The 17,422-nt window shown below is 35.7% G+C and overlaps 1 protein-coding gene across 5 annotated transcripts in view; it reads right to left on the bottom strand.

The window, feature by feature from the left end:
* ASH1L (ASH1 like histone lysine methyltransferase) overlaps window positions 1-17,422 on the bottom strand; it is a 268,283-nt gene that overhangs the window by 119,497 nt on the left and 131,364 nt on the right. For all 5 annotated transcript variants that reach the window (XM_069078224.1, XM_069078221.1, XM_069078222.1 and 2 more), the window contains 2 exons: window positions 8,583-8,684; window positions 1,615-2,356 (listed from right to left, as the gene is read on the bottom strand). In XM_069078224.1, the coding sequence (XP_068934325.1) occupies window positions 1,615-2,356; window positions 8,583-8,684 (844 nt within the window). The remainder of the gene's footprint in view (window positions 1-1,614; window positions 2,357-8,582; window positions 8,685-17,422) is intronic.

A 17,422-nucleotide genomic window follows, 5' to 3' on the forward strand; every position in this document is an offset into this window, starting at 1 on the left:
ATCACTCATTAATGAGGTAGCTGATTCTATTTTAGGATAGTGCTTAAGTTTTATCTTAAATGAAGATGAAATCTAGCATAATGAAATGTCCATACACTGCTTCAAGTTTTGTCCTTTGGGTACAAGCAAAACAAGTCCAATGTATCTTCCATATGAAAGTCTCTCAAACATTTGAAAGTGGTTATCATGATATTACTACTGTCTTCTCACTGGGTTGAGTACAGAGTCCTTTCAATCAAGTCAATGTCATATCTGCTTCTCAAACTCAGTATGTTCAAAAGGCACCTCATCTTTTCTCCATAAAACTCCTTCTCTTCCAAAGTTGCTTACTTTTGCTGCAGGCACTAACATCTTCCTAATTACCTACTACAAACATCACAAAATTATACTTCACTCTTACTTCCACTCACTGCCCACATCAAGTCAACTGCCAAATATTGTCATCTCTTAGATACATTCCCCATCTATTCATTCACATCATCACCATTTCAGTTCAATCCCTCTTCATATTTTGCCTCAAGTACTGCAATAATCACTTTAATCATATTCCTGCCTCCAATCTCTGGGGAAGGGAGAGAGATGCAATCAGTGAAGGAATAGCTAAATTATTACAGATGACAGAAAGACCTCTTATTTTCTTCTATAACCTTCAGCAAAATGTCCTTTATCTGAACGTATACCTTCCTAATGAGGTACTAGTTGGTATATTTGAAAAATAGTTTGGATAATCCTTTTTATTCATCATCTTTCAGTGGAAATCCCTCACCAACTGAAAATATAAAATTTTAGAATCTGTGGCACACTTTAGAGTACACAAGCCTGAGATTCATTCTAGATATACTCACTTTTGGACTGCAAAAGCATCTAGAAGTCCCTAAAGGAGGATACAGCTTAACCCTAGTGCAGAAATTAAATTAATTTGCTTTACTTTTCCCTAGACTTCCTTTTTCTACTCTCCTTTAAGCACTACCAATCAAGGTTCACCTCCCAAAGATGGTGCATTTGTCTAAATAATGTATTATATTTTTATTTTGGAGAGTGAGAGGTGGCAGGAAGAGATGAGAAGGAAAAAGGGAATGAGTGGATTTTATGGCATTAGTGACTATATAGTTCATAGATCCTGAGACCCAAGAGCATGGCAAGAGGTATTAATTAACCTAGTAAGTAAATAAATATATCACACTGGGCTTTTAAAAGCTGAACAGCAATACAATTCTACTTAAAACAAGATATAAGTACAGTGAAGGGGGAAAAAAGCAATGTGGCATAATGGAAAGAGTGCTGGAGAGGGAGTCAGAAGACCTGGATTCTAGTCCCAAATCTGCTACTAATTAAGCCATATGACTTCAAATACATCATTTCCTTTCTCTGGTCTTTAGTGGCCTGATCCATAAAGGGATAGTTGGACCAAATGTTCTTTAAAGTCTCTTTAGACTTAAAATTTTATGATTCTATAAAAAGTTAACATAGAGAAATATCAATAATGAAATATATAATATAGAAAAATAACTTACATAGCTCAAAATAAAGCTGAGGGTCAAGAAATTATCTGGATAACTTTACTTTGCAGATAAATTAAGTAGAGGTTTCTCCTCTTCAAAACAAACAGGTTACCTTTTATTATTCTCCTGTTCTTCCTCTGGAAGTATCTTCTGTCTTTTCCTTGCCTCTTCTCCCAGAAGCCAACTTTTCCTTTTCCATCCTTTCCTAAGTTCTGGGTTCAGGTTCACACTCTGAACAACAGCCTCAATGACATCTGTAACTGTATCAGGACCAAGATGCAGTGCTCCACCTTCCTCCCCTTCATCTAATTCTGGGCTGGCAAACTGGGCACCCTGGAATGCCTGCATTGACATTACAGCTTGGAGGGGATATTTCCGAGGTCGGCCTGGTCTGCGCTTCACAAAATTATTACCTGTCCTTGCCTGTCTTTGCAGCTTTTTGGCTTTTAAGATTTTATTGACATGGTCCAGGTTTTTCTTGGTGGCCAAGATTTTGTTATAATTGCACATTTTCCGGGCTTGGCGTTGCATGGCTTCTACTACACTCCTCTTGAGATGATGCGGGGAACAGCTGCTTGGCAACCTCTCAGAGAGGAGTGAGATGGTGGTGTTACTGCAGGAGTCACTAGGTGCTGTAGATACCAGCAGGCTGTCTGATTTCCCCAGACCTCGTTCCCTACTGTGAGTATGGCCTGGGCTTGACGAAGGTGGGATGGAGACTGTGGCAATGACAGCATCAATATTTTTCTCTAAGGTCCCTTGGCTTTCATGTTGTGCCATTCGCTGTAGCAGACTATCCACAGAGTCATCCACAGATGTTCCTAATCTTGTACCTCGGGTAGGGATTCCAATCACTGAAAGAGATAAGGAATCACACACAGGCAAAAACAAAACTCAGCCAATTATTTTAAAATGGTATCGTGTGAAAAAGACATAACAGTTGTTTTATTCCTTAATAATGAAGTTAAATATAATTAATCCCATTTATTTGCCTATCAGAAACTGTCAACTTCCCCTAAATCAGATAAATGTTCAGGGTTAACAATATAAACAAAATGACTACTTTCAATTTCTCTATAAAGACCACATTGATATGTGAATTCAAAAAAAAAATCTAATTCTTATTCAGTAGAGTAAGAAAGAAGCACTTTCCAGTTTACTGATACAGATACTCAGGTGCAGAGGCAAAATGACTCTACCATTATCACACATGAAATAAAAGGCAGAAAATGAATCAGAACTCAAGACTCTTAAAAGACAACCCAGAATTCTGTCTATCAGAATTGATCGGAGGTAAAGTAAAATTAGGAATGAATGAAGAGGAAGACAAGAGAAATTATGAAATTTCTTTTCCTAGATAATTAAGATTAGGATAAATAACCATCTTTCTAGTCTCATTTAGATGTAGTACATATTTGAATTAGGAAGAAAACCTTAGTGACTGGTTGTAATGGGAATGCAAATTTGGAAGATCTTCCCTGCCCCCTAGGCTAAAGTGCACCTGAAGCCTGGGGTGGGAGGCTTGTTTTTCAGTAGATACTTTTTGATTGGCCAGTGAGTCAATAAGGTTGTTACAGTCTCTGAGCCAGGAGAAGGCTATATAAGCCCTGATGAGAGGCTTTGTTTTGGGGGCTCACTTTGAGAAGTGTTCTGTGATTTGATGTAGATTCTGGGAAGCCGTTGTCCAGGGCGGTGCCCTCCCCCCCCCCCCTTTGAAAAACCCAGATGGTGATTGGGTATGGATGTAATGGCTGGACAGTTTGGAAAACTGTCTACTTGATCTGTTTCTGTCTTGATAATTCTGCCTGTATACTTTGAAGTTCAGGGTGCTGACCTTTTTCCCCTGAACAAGGTAAACGATATATGTCTGACTGATTAAAGTAAGCTTGTTAACCCATTTTGAGTTGCTTTCCTTTAACAAAGCAGATCCAAGAACCTGTGGTAGCAGCAAACCCTGAGGTTTGCTTGAGGTTTACACTTGTGGAAGGTCCAGTTGGTTCAATGACTAAATTGTCTAATGATCTTTTCTTTTCAGGGATCATTCAACTATTTTCAAACTAATTACTTTAGGTCTGACCCTACCCTTTGTATAACTACTATGCCAGAGCTCTCGTAAAAGATTTTTAAAGCAGATTTTTCCTAAGATGTCCAGTGGGATGATGGGGACCAAATTTAAACTCACTCCTTTTTGAATTAAAAGGTCACTGCTGTACCTTTTTTTATCTGTATAGATCAAATACATAAGTCAGTACACACACACACACACACACACACACACACACTCCCACTTTAACCCTTTGTGATCTGACTTCAATCCTAAACACTACTTAAATTATTCCCTTCTTTTACCAATCTCTTTGCTAAATTCCACAGTCCCTTTTAAATTTGCATATTTTTTGAATTCTCAAGCGTATATACCTTCTCAAGTGTATATACATCTCAAATAGGATACCAAAGATTAGCCTCCTCTTTCCCTGGTTTCTGAGATGATGTGCTCTTACTCTTCATCTAACTTTTCAACTATTTGGCTATTCTTTCACTGACTGTTAACATGCTCCATTGTCCAGAGACATAGTGAAATTTCTTTCTTTCTCTATTATCTTGCTTTCCCTGAAAAAATTAAAAGAATAAGTAAAAACATAGAAATTGGTATTTCCCAAATCTTCATGTTTAGAACCGAGCTTCTTTCTTCTCAAGATCTGTAATAGCATGTTGAAAAGGAACTTAATTCTCCCCAGTTCTTTCCCCAATATTATTATCCCTTTCTACCACTCTGTAGGTCTGAACCATTATTTCCTACTCTTCTAGAACTGCATGTAACCTTGGAGTTTATTTTTCACTTCCTTTTCCATTGCCCTCCACATGCAATCAGGTACTAGATCCTATTGATTCTTCCTCTGTAATCTCATGCATTAGCCCTTCTCCATGTCCACAGTTACTAACCCTAATCTGGGCTAATCTGGGCTTTGATAATTTTTCATCTATATTAATAGTCTCTTAACTAGTCTCCTCCCCTTAGTCTCTTCCTACTGAAATCAAATCCCAAACTTGCCAGAATAAGCTTCCTCAAATAACATTTTTAAAAATCACATCATCGTCTGTTCAAGATATAACAGTGGTCTAGCACATCAAGGTTAAAATCTGAGGCCCTCCATCAAGTGTTCCCCAAACCCCTCCAAATTAATAAAAAAAAAAAAAGCTAGCATTTATATGGTACTTTAAGGTTTGCATAGAGCTTGACAATTTATCTCATTTGATCTTCACAACCTGTGAGGCAGTTACAATTATAATCCCCATTTTACAGATAGAGGTTAAGTGATGTGCCTAATGTCACATAGTAGGTGTGTGAGGGAGCATTTGAACTCAGGTCTTTCTGACTCCAACTCCAATATGCTATCCAACTAAACTGCCCAATTATCTAGTTGTCCTCCACTTACTACTACCTGCACTTAGGATGTCTATTGCTTCTATCAAAACTCAATTTGAAAGTTTACATTCTCTGGGAAACAGTTTCTGACAAATCATTTCTTTACCTCATAGACTATTTAGTATTTAAATTTTCAATTTATATTATACTATTTTGCCTCAATTGACATTTTTATCTATTGAAAACATCATTTCAACTCAACTGTAATTTCTTCAATGGTACAGACTGTAAATTCTATTTGCAATCCCTTACCATAAGGCCTTGGCGCTCAGGAGCCCAGCCATTACTTTTTAATTAGCTAACATGAGGACTTTATTCTAAATTAGAATAACTACATTTGCCAACCATGTGAGCAGAGATTCCATGAAATTTCACTGTGGAGATGCAGACTTCTGGCAATGACAAGTTGACATGAATTTGGGCACCAACTTTAGACTCTCTTGGGTCAAATTAAATCGTTCAGAGATTAAAAAATGAGCATACACTAAGAGATATTCCTAAAACCTACAAATGCAAGCAAGTGACTTCTGACACAGTAATCAACTTTAATGAAGAATTCAGAATTTCTATTTATTCTCTTATCCTATTAGCAAATACTGAAGACTTGACAACCTAAAGGCCTTTGAAAAAAATTAGTATCTTAACAAATAAGTGGCCCTTATTTGATTTGTTAGACTCATTTACTCTTTAACAATAGGAAAATTAGCAGAACCTTTTTTGATGTCCAATGTAATCTGAAGGACAAATAACTGATCGTGAACCATATCCCAGTCCTCAAGGTATATCCAAAGGAAATGGAATATCTTTGGGATTTGCCATCTGTTTAGTAAACTGAGATATGTAAACAGCTGTACTACCCCATAGTAATTTAGCTCTGTTAACATATTTTTTTTTTGTACAAAATGTGTCTGATAGATTGCCCTTGAACTTGTGTCCTAGTTTTGAAACAGATCCAAAAGGATAATATACTAGTATACAATTACACTGACAGCTGCAGTCATTGTCTTGCATACCAAGAGCCTGCAGTAACAAAGCAGTTTTTTTTTGACAGAGTATTTTGATAACATAGTCCATCCACAAAGGCAACAGTGGCCAAACTGCTAAGAGCTCCCCACTTGGTATTTATAGATCTATCTGAATTGTTTTCCCAAAAGCATTTATTGTTTTTATAAGATTTCCAGCCTCCTTAATAACAGATAATCAAAGTTATTTCCTCTAGATCTTTAAATAAACATGAGAATATTAAGAAAGCAGTTTAACTGTTGAAGAGAAGTCTTGACTAGCAATGAAAAGAATAGGTTTTCAATTACACTATATTCATTGCAATCAATTTTCTTGATGTCTTAATTTTTTATCTATAAAATGGGAGTTAGGATCTTTGCTATCTAACACAAAGGGAGGTCCTAAGTATAAATGAGATATATGAAAGCATTTTAATATGAGCTCCTTCAAGGAAGGGCTTTAAGAAAACCCTGGCATAATAATAACAATAGTTAATATTTATATAGTTTTAAGTGGCTTGCAAAGCTTTAAGCATATTCTCATTTAATCCTTACAACCCTGTGAAATAGATGTTGCTATTACTTTTATTTTCATAAATGAGGAAACTATGGTAGACATAGGAATCAGCCTAGGATCACACAGTTAGTAAGTTTCTGAGAGATGATTTTAACTCAGGTCTTCCTGACTCCAAGTCCAGCACTTTATCCACTACACCATTTAGGTTCCTATAATAATCGATGTGAAACTACATTATCTAGCTGCCAGTAATAACCACAGTGGAGAGAGAATGTCTATGTAAGGATGAAAATTTCTTTTCCCTTCCAATATTCATTCAGTAAAGCACCTCTGCTGAGATTAGAAATGAGAATATTTAGTATAGCATACCAACTGAGATTAGAGATTAAGGTATAGGTACCAAGTAAAAAGCAGATAAATCAATGACTCAATTCCATTTCTGACAAATAGTTTTGCTGATTACTCCCAAGATGATATACAACCATGTCCCCAATTCAAGCAGTTTACTGCCTTTCTACGTACTGAACAACATGCAGCTTTATCAGTAAGCCAATGCTCCTGCAGATTATCATCAAATTACAACCAAAATACATCAACACCCAGCATCAGACAGATGAAAATAAGAATGCTCAACCAGCATTTCAAAAGTGTTAAAAATATTAACAGAGGATGAGATAACTGAAACTTGGAATTTTGGCCAATTTTACCTCCAGCAGCTACTTGTAAATAGTCTTGTGATAAAGAGCTTTGTGGATTTTTATTTTTTGATGCACTGCAGTGACAGATGTTTTATCCTAATGGATCTCTCTCCTAACAACACCTCACCTGTCTTGTGGAATGCCTTGAAGAATAACTCTTCCAGGTATCCACCAAAGGATTTGTTTAGTTTTGCTGAGGTTAAAAGACATCCCAAAGTACTGTAAAAGCAAATTTCTATGGAACACGGAAGATGCACAGAACCAGAGCTTGTCTATGCTTCTGGCATGTTGTACTCATGAAGTTTCAGATGTAATAGGAATATAAATTGATGATCTGATGCATATATTAATTATTATTTACCACAGCACAAAGGCAAAAGTTAGGGGTAACTGATTACAAAGCAGAGAGGGATGTGTGTGAATGAGGAGAGCAGATGTTCATGAACCCATATGGGGCTGAAATAGGAACTGTTAAGAGGTGCACAGAAAAAAAGAAACAAGAAAAAAGTCAGATCAAGGGAGCAATAAGTGACCAGCTCTAAGAGAGACATAACCAGAAATAAAAAGGGAAACAGACATATTGTGGCAAAGACTCTGACTGGATATCAAGATACATTTTTTCAAGGGTTGTAGCTGTTCACAAACTCTTGAAGATTTTTATGAATGCCCATGAAAATATTTCTGCATTTGCAAGATTCCTAGGTACTTATATCCTGAATAAAGAATTTGGGAGATAACTGTAGTTATGGGGCTGTTATCACAATGAAATCACAATTACCTTAAAAAAATCCACCACATTACAACTAGTCACTTCTTGTAACATGTTAAACCAAAAAAAAAAAATCCTAATTTTTAGTAACAATCCAACTTTTTCATATAATTCTATCACTTTTTGCAATAGTTTTTATATATTGCTTAATAATCTATAGCATTGAGCACTCTTTCATCTATTCTAAATCTCTCTTGCTACCGTCTGAAACTAATTTTCCTCTTTAATCCCCAGTAGAAGGAGTAAACAGTGGTATAACATCCTTTTCTGAAAAACTGCATTCTGCTTAAAAGTAAATTTTAAGCCTCTTTGCAGATGACTCCTTTTCCTTTTTGATCACGGGCTACATTTTTTAAAACCTCCACTTTAGCTGTTTGCCTACTTTCTAATCTATTTATGTTGGATGCTCTTCTCTGGACTCAATCCAAATCTCCATACTCTTTTAAAGTCATAGTATTCCTAATTATATGCAATCTAGAATAGAAGGAAGGCATTATTTTCTGGTTTCTACACACATTTCCAAACTCTTGCATTATGCTTGTCTTTTCATCACACAGATTATATCTGTCATTCACTCAAGTTAGGCATTAATAGAAATGAATAAATGATGTCAATACCACTGATATAAGAAGCCACCATAAAAGTATGAGAAAATAAGTATTACTTGCCTGTTGAAGAAGTGCTCTCTGATGAAGACCTCTTTCGGGTAGGGCTGCAGTTTGTGCTCTCTGATGGCCTTTGGGAGGGCTTGTCTAGGGCTGGCTGGGAGCCTATATAACAGAAGAGAAAGATCACAAGAGAGTTTATATTTACTTAAATATAAAAGACAATGGCAATACATCTTGCATAATAATAATTTAGAATAGTTAACACTCTTTAGTTGTTACTATTTCCATTCATTTTAAAAGCACTACTTACTTATAAGCAGTCATAAATATAGAAGGTAAAGAATAATAGCACCAAATTTTACCAGCAGAATATCAGTTACTGTGAGTAGCAAATCTTTATGGGCAACTGCCTTAAGTCAATAGAGGGAAATATTTTCAGAGAAATAGAATGTATAGAACTATGGTGGTTTAGCTTCTTAGAATTACTATTCTAAAATGGATAAACAAATGAAAACAGCTTAATTTCTAAGATGACCAGTGGTAATCTCAAAGATGTTAGCTCCTCCAATGGTTCATGTTAACCCTATGAAGAAAAAACTTAAAATTAAAATGGATATGGAATAATGTGATGTGGAAGAAGCAGGTTCAAATTTAATATACTTTACTTAAGTAAATACCAGGAACTACTAAGTTCTTACTTCATTCAATAGGATCCTATACTCATGAACATTTTCACCTTCTGCATTTTTTCAGCCTTTTATAAATCATATTCTGGAAGCATTTTGCAGCTAACTAGGCATAAGTTACTAGAACTTATATGATTATCATAATATAGTCTATGCCTTAGTTCTGAGGCACGTAGAGATTAAGTGACTTGTCCAGGGTTGAACAGTCAATAAGTACTGGAGAGGAATCTAAACACGGGTGCTTCTGCCCTGTAGTCCACTACTCTCGCCACTATGCCATGCTGCCTCTATATCATGTCAATAGTTTTTAAATGAATCTCTCTTTAAAAAGTATACTCAGACATTACATAGGCTTAAAAACAGAAAAGATTCGGGAGACAAAGATTCCATCAAACAAAAGGGATTTCAGCACTGCTATACTCAAATCATAGCAGTGATCTAATCTAAACCAAACCAAACCAAACCAGAAAAGCGCCACTAGAATATATCCAACAAGTGGTTAGTCTCTTCCTGAAGAACTCGAATGTGGGGCAACTCATGATTTCTGATGCAGCTCCTCCCACTTTTTTAACAATTCTAATTGTTAGGAAATTTTTCAAGACATCAAGTCTAAATGTTATCTGTCTGCTTTTCTACCTAAATGCCCCATAACAGATAATCTGTTTCTCATTTAAGAGAAAAGTATGTTTTTCAGGAACATTCATTCTCCTGGGGAAAAAAAAATTCAGATTTTTTTTTTCTGTAATCTAAAAAATTCAGCTGGGAAATCAAGGTGAATATATCTTAAGTCATCATATACTTTATTATATCTACTTAATAATAACTTACAAACTAGCAGCACTCTGAAAAATTTCACATTTACTTTAACAATCAGAATAAAACAGTATACTTCCTATAATATAACCCACTCTAAACTTAAAAAACAATCAAACAAACAAACTAACAAGGAAAACAAACTGTGAGCCACTGAAACTGTCAAGTGTAATCTCAACTAGTTACTGCCTCAAGAATTCCTTAAACAACAACTTGGGGAGAAAGAAGTAAACAGATAAAAACAATTCTATTTCCAGTGTTTTCAAACCAGAAAATATACTCTTAGTAGGCTAAGGTGGAAGTGGAGGTGGGGAGGGGGTAGCATTATTCAGGTAGGACAGGAGGCTTAATGTTTTCCTAAGAGGTATGTTTTTGGGGGGATAGGGGAAACAGAAGGGAATGGAAGAGAGAGGAAGGGGAAGAAGCATTTATTAGGCACTTGTGCCAGGCATTGTGCTACATACTTTACAAATATTAACTCATTTGACCCTCACAACAACCCTGTGAGGTAGGTACTATTATGTCCATTTAAAGTTGAAGAAAATGAGGCAGACAGGGGTTAAGTGACTTAACAAGATTCCCAGAGCTAGTGTCTGAGACTGGATTTAAACTCAGGTCTTCCAGGACTTCCTCAAGTCCAGCTTTCTGTCTACTGTGCCACCTATCTGCCTCAGATTTGGGAAACTGATGTTATTCTTACAAAAACATAGTGGTATTAGTGGATCAATTCAAGGACCAAAACTGTCTTCTGTTCAATCCTATATATACTACAATAACACAAAGGGGACATTCTAAAAAGCTGAAACAAATATACCTGGAACGTTTTTATTATCAGATAAGAATATTTTTGTTCAGTATTTTATTTTTTCCCAATCACAAGTAAAAACAATTTTTTAACATTCGTTTTTAAAACTTAAGAGTTCCAAATTCTCTTCCTTCCTCCCTCCTCATCCCCCTCATTGAGAAGGCAAACAGTTTGATATAGATTATACATGTGCAATCATGCAAACATATTTCCATATTAGTCATGTTGTGGAAGAAAACACAGACCAAAAAAAAAACGCTCAAGGAAAATAAAGAATGTTGAAAAAGTATACTTCAATCTGTATTCAGACACCACCAGTTCTTTCTCTGAGGATTTATAGCATTTTTCATCAGATGAGATTTTTGCTGAAGAACTAAGTATGATGATGCTTACAAGACAACTACCTGAGATTATAGTTATTCTCCACTTATCCATCTTAATTAATGAAAACCTAGAAGTTAAGCTAGAATTCTATGTGTTTATGAAAAAAAAAATTATTTATGGGACAGATACATGTATGCAAGGCCAGTCCATACACATAAACAAAACAGAAGATAACAATAAAAACTCTTGAGATAATTACAAAAGACAGAAATGAATGACCCAGGGAAGACCGGTTTAAAGAAAATTTCATTTAAGACTTTCCTTATAACCAGTCAACCAACAAAAACTTGTTGCATGTCTATTATTTACCAAATACTGTGCTGTTTTAAAAAACATGGTCCTTGTCCTCAAGAAACTTCCTTAGGTCTTACAGCTATTACATTTCAGGTGGCATTAGTGCCACTCACTCTTGAGTTTCATCTTCAGTTCCTTGACCACCTGGTAACCATTCCCCAAATTCCTACAAATACTTTAGGCATCTTCAAGATAGTCTCAATGAAGGCTTTACCGTATCTTTGATCATAAGGAAATCCTGAAACTCATTCTGCCTCACCTCACTCACCTCAGAGTAAAGAAAATATATACTATAGTCCAGGGGTGGGAAACCGATAGCCTTGAGGCAACATGTGTCCTTCTAGGTCCTTGGATATGGCTTTTTGACTGAGTCCAAGTTTTACAGAACAAATTCTTTTATTAAGGGGATTTGTTCTGTGAAGCTTAGATTCAGTCAAAGGGCCACACTTGAGGCTATAGAAGATCTACATGTGGCCTAGAGGCCACAGGTTCCCCACCCCTGATATAGTCTCTTTGTTTAAAGTTCCTTTTTGGGTGGTATCTGAAGCTTCGGAATAGGCAGTGGGAGTTAGAAAGGGGGAGGGGACAGGGAAGAAGGAAAATACAGATTCTAGGAGGCTGTTATTGGCTGCATTATACAGCAGCTCCCAAAAATTGAAACAATTGAGAAAGACATGACTTAGCTAAGTTGGTTTCTGAACCATTTGTCATTTCCTGAAAGCAACTGAAGCTAGTAGCCTACTCTTGGTGCTTAATAAGAGACTGGGGATTTTTTTTTTTTTATCTGGGGTCTCTTTTTCTTCTTTTAAAAGGTTTGTTCCAATCTCACAAATCTGGACACTGGTGAACAATACTTACAACATTCTGTATTTAAGAAAAAGAAAGCTGTGCCTCTCAATCACAGATCTCTAGGCCTTGACAAACCCTAATTCTGAGTTCTTATTACAGTTCTAAAAAGATAAGGGTGCTTCATAAATATTATTTGATGATGAAAACCAAACAAAGAGATACTTCTCTAAGCTTAAAACTAGAAAGTGAAGCTATGATTAATGTACAACTGGAAGGAAACACAATAAACAAGCTGTTTAAGAACAAAGTACTTTAATGCATTTTTACCCTAGTTGGCAAATACTAAAAAATAATGGAATCTGGGAGACTGGACAAGTTCGATTAAATCTGCAAACCTAATCCTTTTAACACTGCCAAAAGCACAGTAACTGTTTTTCAAGTTTCATCATGGAAGTAGGTGACCAAAGATGGATAAATGTGGGAGATATTTCTAGACAGGACAAGGTTTGTCCATTCCAATATTGGTCAAAATAAAATTCTATGTTTGTACTTCAGAAGGAAACATAGGGATTCTATAGAGACTGAGATTTATATTGAATATATATCTTATTGGAAATACTATGATCAATGTCAAGTTTAGACCTTTTCAGATTGCTTTGGAACACAGCAAGGCTGGCTTTATGCATTTACTACTAAGTTTAATTCCTAGGGAAAAATCAACAACTGCTTATCCTATCACCAACTTAAATGAATTAAGTGTCTGTGAGATAAAGTTCAAGGTTGGGTAGAGATTCATTGATAAAACAAACCAGGCAACGGGTCTCTAAGGATTGAGATGCCAACTTGAAAAGTCAACTTATTTGTCGCCTCATAAGTATCAATTTCATTTCCTAAATTCAAAAATGAATAAAAAGAATACAAAATATTACAAGGTAGGTACCTGCAGTGTTAGGCTCTTCCTCATCACCTGAAAGGCCAGGAAGTTCTCATTGGGAATCTTCCAACGCTGCATCTTTGCCACAGGTTCTCCATAATGAGGGTTATATCCTGAGTTAGAGCAATAAGGTCAGATATGCCCAGGACCTGGGACACCAGGAAAATTTTTGGCCTTCTTTCTCTTCAGCTCCTTAGCAAAAAGTCATGTAGATTTCTATGTCAAAAGGTAAAGCTGTGCTCTTTGATAGGCTCTTCTGGTGTCTTGTTTCCTCAAGAAAGTAGATGCTTTGCTGCTTGCTATCTTGATCTCTAATAAGGGGATGTGCTAACAAATGTTGATCCATATCTGCCTGGACAGATGCATAAGCTGGAGATTCTGTTCTGAGTAAATACCATCCACTGCTCAAAAGGCAAGGAAAATTGTATCTCCCAATCCAAAAACAGTACAGCTGGAAAATCCAAACATTCCCTTCAAAAATATTTAGAGGGCATAGGTACAATTCAAAATCAGAACGGTCCTTGATTATCTACTTATTTTAATGTGATAAAAGGATAGGATTACGGCCTGTCCTCAGATATCAATGTTAGGACACGTGAGGATTCTCCAATTAATAATAATGTAAACACGGGCTCAGACACTTAGCAACCACCCAGAAACACCTGGCCGTGTAACCTTGAGCAAGTTACTTAACCCCAATTGCTTAGGGGCTGCCAGGTGGCTCAGCGAGTAGGAGCACCGGCTCCAGTGTTGGGACGACCTGGAGATCGAATCCCGGGCTCAGACACTCAGCAACCACACCCAGAAATAACTGGCAGTGTAACCTTGACCAAGTTACTTAACCCTGATTGCTCAATTAAAAAAATAATAATAATGTAAACATACCAGAAACAGACTCATTCTGGGTTCCTGAGACAGACTGAATTCTACTCAGTTACAAAATACAGGTTGCAATAGTACAATACTGTACCCAAGTAAAATGGGGTTTTGTCAAAAAATGGTAGGATTAGAATTTTACTCAGATAAAACAGTCAGAAGTCATCAGTAAAAGGAAAGCTGTCAAATAGTAGTGAAGGATTCTACAAATAACTGAAACAATGGTGGAAAGTAAAGGAACCTAGGTAGTAGATTTAATTCAAGTTAGACAAAGAAAGTAGGCCCTTTTTATTAAAACCATAAGCTGAAATATGCCAAAACAGGGGGAAATGGTTGGAAATATTTATCTTAAATATAGGTAGAAACCAAAAAATAAGTCTTGAAGATGACTTATTTGGCACAAGAAATCCTTACTGACATCTATACACTAGGAACCTGTAACAGCATCTGTGTCCAGATAATATAACCGAAAGAACAACATTATTACTAGTAGAAATGAAGAGAATTCCCTACCGATAACTGTTCAACATTATAATAGAGGTTATCACAAAGAAAAAAATATGAATAAAAACCCAACCTAATCACACTATCCTGAGGAATCTGGGGGAAAATTAGTTAATTTTTCTTGGGCCATATACTCGACAGAAAATAACTGTTGGATGGATAAACATAACTTTAGCAATATGGTTCAGTTAGAATGTATTAAGAATTTAGCATTAAAGACTAAGCCAAAGAGAGAACGGCTTAAATATATAATCTTCTATTTAGAATATTACAAATATTCTTTAGGGAAGTGTAGAAAGGAAGGTCTATGTGGTTCATTGGGAAGAGTATCACAAAGTGAAATATATACAGAATATTTAAATGTATTGTTTAAAAACAAAGTTAAAAGTAAGCCCTTCTTTCAATGGATTCATAGCTTCAATTGGTTCATATTACTAAGATGTATAAAACTTGTCTTAGGAAAGGAATACTAAGCATTCGTTTCCATATTTTTCCATGCATGTAAAATTCAAAAGGTATCTTGGAATGCTATAAAAAGAATGAATTTGTCTTGATATTTTGAGGGTTGCGGGGGTGGTGACAGACCTGTGATGGCATTGCTATAGGGGATTCTCGAAAACTCCCTCTACACCAGAGCAGATCAGTACCTATTCTGCAATTTACAGCCTTGAAGAAGAACTGCTTTGGCAGTTAAGCTATTTGCCCTGGATCACAAAACAAGAATATTTTAAGTTTTGTGAGGCAGGAATTGAATTCACATCTTCCTGTGAATCCAACTCTTTATCTAATTATGGCATAATGCCTTACAACATAATTATGATGATTTAAAAAAAAAGAATAAGAACAAACATAAAATGTCACTCTCTTTAGAAACCTCTAATCTGGAATTGTAAATTTTTTTTTAAAGCAATTGGGGTTAAGTAACTTGCTCAAGGTTACACAGCCAGTTGTTTCTGGGTGTGGTGCTAAGTATCTGAGCCTGGATTCGATCCCAGGTCATCCCAACTCTGGAGCCGGTGCTCTTACTCACTGTGCTACCTGGCCATCCCTGTAAATTGTTTTAATTCTGGAAAACAATTTAAAATTATGTGGGAAAAAAAAAACAGCACTTACATAGTGCTTTAAGGTTTGCAAAGGGCTTTATATATATTATCTCATTTTAACTTCACAACCATGAGAAGTAGGTGTTCTTATTACCTCCAATTTACAGATGAGGAAATGAAGCAAACAGGTTAAGTGACCTGCTGTGTGTCACATAGTTAGTGTCCAAGGCAAGATTCAAAGTCATATCCTTTGGCCTAGAGATTCTATTCCTCAACATAAATTACAATGATAGAAAGGAAGGTCTCATATATAACAAAATATTCAAAGCAAAACTATTTGTGGAAGTGAACAGCTGAAAACAAAGTACGTGCCCATCAATTAAGGGAGTAGCTAAACAACTTGTGGCATAAGAATGCAATGTAATATTACTGTACCATAAGAAATGACAATTACAAGGAATTAAAAAAAAACATGAGAAGACTTAAATGAAAATGACAAAATGAAGCAAAATCAAGAAAGCAGTATGACTACAATGTAGTCTACAATGACAATGTAAATGGAAAAAAGAAAAAAAAAACTCAACACCAGGTAATTATAATGATCAAGCTGGGCTCCAGAGAAGAAATGAAAAAATGTACACCTTTCTTTTTCACTGCAAGAGGTAGAGTACCATAAGTACAGAATGTTGTACTGCTGAAGTGGTTTGGGGTTTTTGAAATTTTTGGTAGAAAGGGAAGTCATAAGGAAAGAGAGAGTTTCAGAAATGAACATGACGTAAAGCAAAAAACCAATAAAATGTTCTCCTAGTTTTAAAGAAAGCTCTTACCATGCTTCTTGTTTCTAGGTTTTAGTTTTCAAACCCTTGCTAAGTTCACAGCTGGTATGTGAACCTGGAAGCTTCTTGTGAATGTGTTGAATGATGGGCTAAAAGCAAATTCCATAATAAAAACAGCTGTTTCCAATTGTAGGAAAGCTACTTACTGAAAGCGATACATTTCATCTAACTCACCAAGTAAATTCGGTATAAGAGAGAATGATTCAGAATCTATAGCTGGTGGTTTTTATACTGTCTTTGCTCTTCCTTTAATTAAGCTCTTTAGCATAAAGCCCAAGTAGGATCATTCACTATAATGGAATTCCTTCAGAAATTCCCAGAACTACACTCACCACCACAATCAATTTTCTACTACTCTTCTAGGTACATATGCATGTAACCCATTTATGACTACAAGCTTCTGTGTGTCTTATGTAGTTCTACAAGATAAGAAACTAAATCAGTTCAGGCTGTTCAATTACTTTTCTGTGGCATAAAAACAGAGGAAAGGAAAACATTTTTCTTCAGTAATACCACTATGCTTTTCCAATGAACATACTTTCTTCAAATAAAAGATGAAAATTCAATCCTAATTTCATTCCTGACATAAAAAAATTACATTCAGCATTAAATGCACAAAACAATATTTATAAAAGAAACTAGTTGCAGTAATAATCCATTCTTTGTTTATTTTAGTATTTGTAGAAATAGGTGATGGGCATTGTTCTTATTTCAACAGATCATTTAAAAACCTGGTTCACATGGTTTTTATTTACTAACAGAAGTTGATACTGTGGTAAAGAAGAGATGAACATCTCACAATGCTGTTCACAAACTCATTTCCACCATATCTGATATGTGGGAATGATAATGGCAATAACGATAATGATAATAACTAGGATTTATATGGCACTTTAAGGTTTGCAAAGTGCTTTATATAAATTTATGAAACACAAA

Source organism: Petaurus breviceps, unplaced genomic scaffold (assembly GCF_028583685.1).
Source record: "Petaurus breviceps papuanus isolate PSGF00001 unplaced genomic scaffold, PetGlider_PUasm1.0 91023, whole genome shotgun sequence".
Classification (NCBI taxonomy): domain Eukaryota; kingdom Metazoa; phylum Chordata; class Mammalia; order Diprotodontia; family Petauridae; genus Petaurus; species Petaurus breviceps.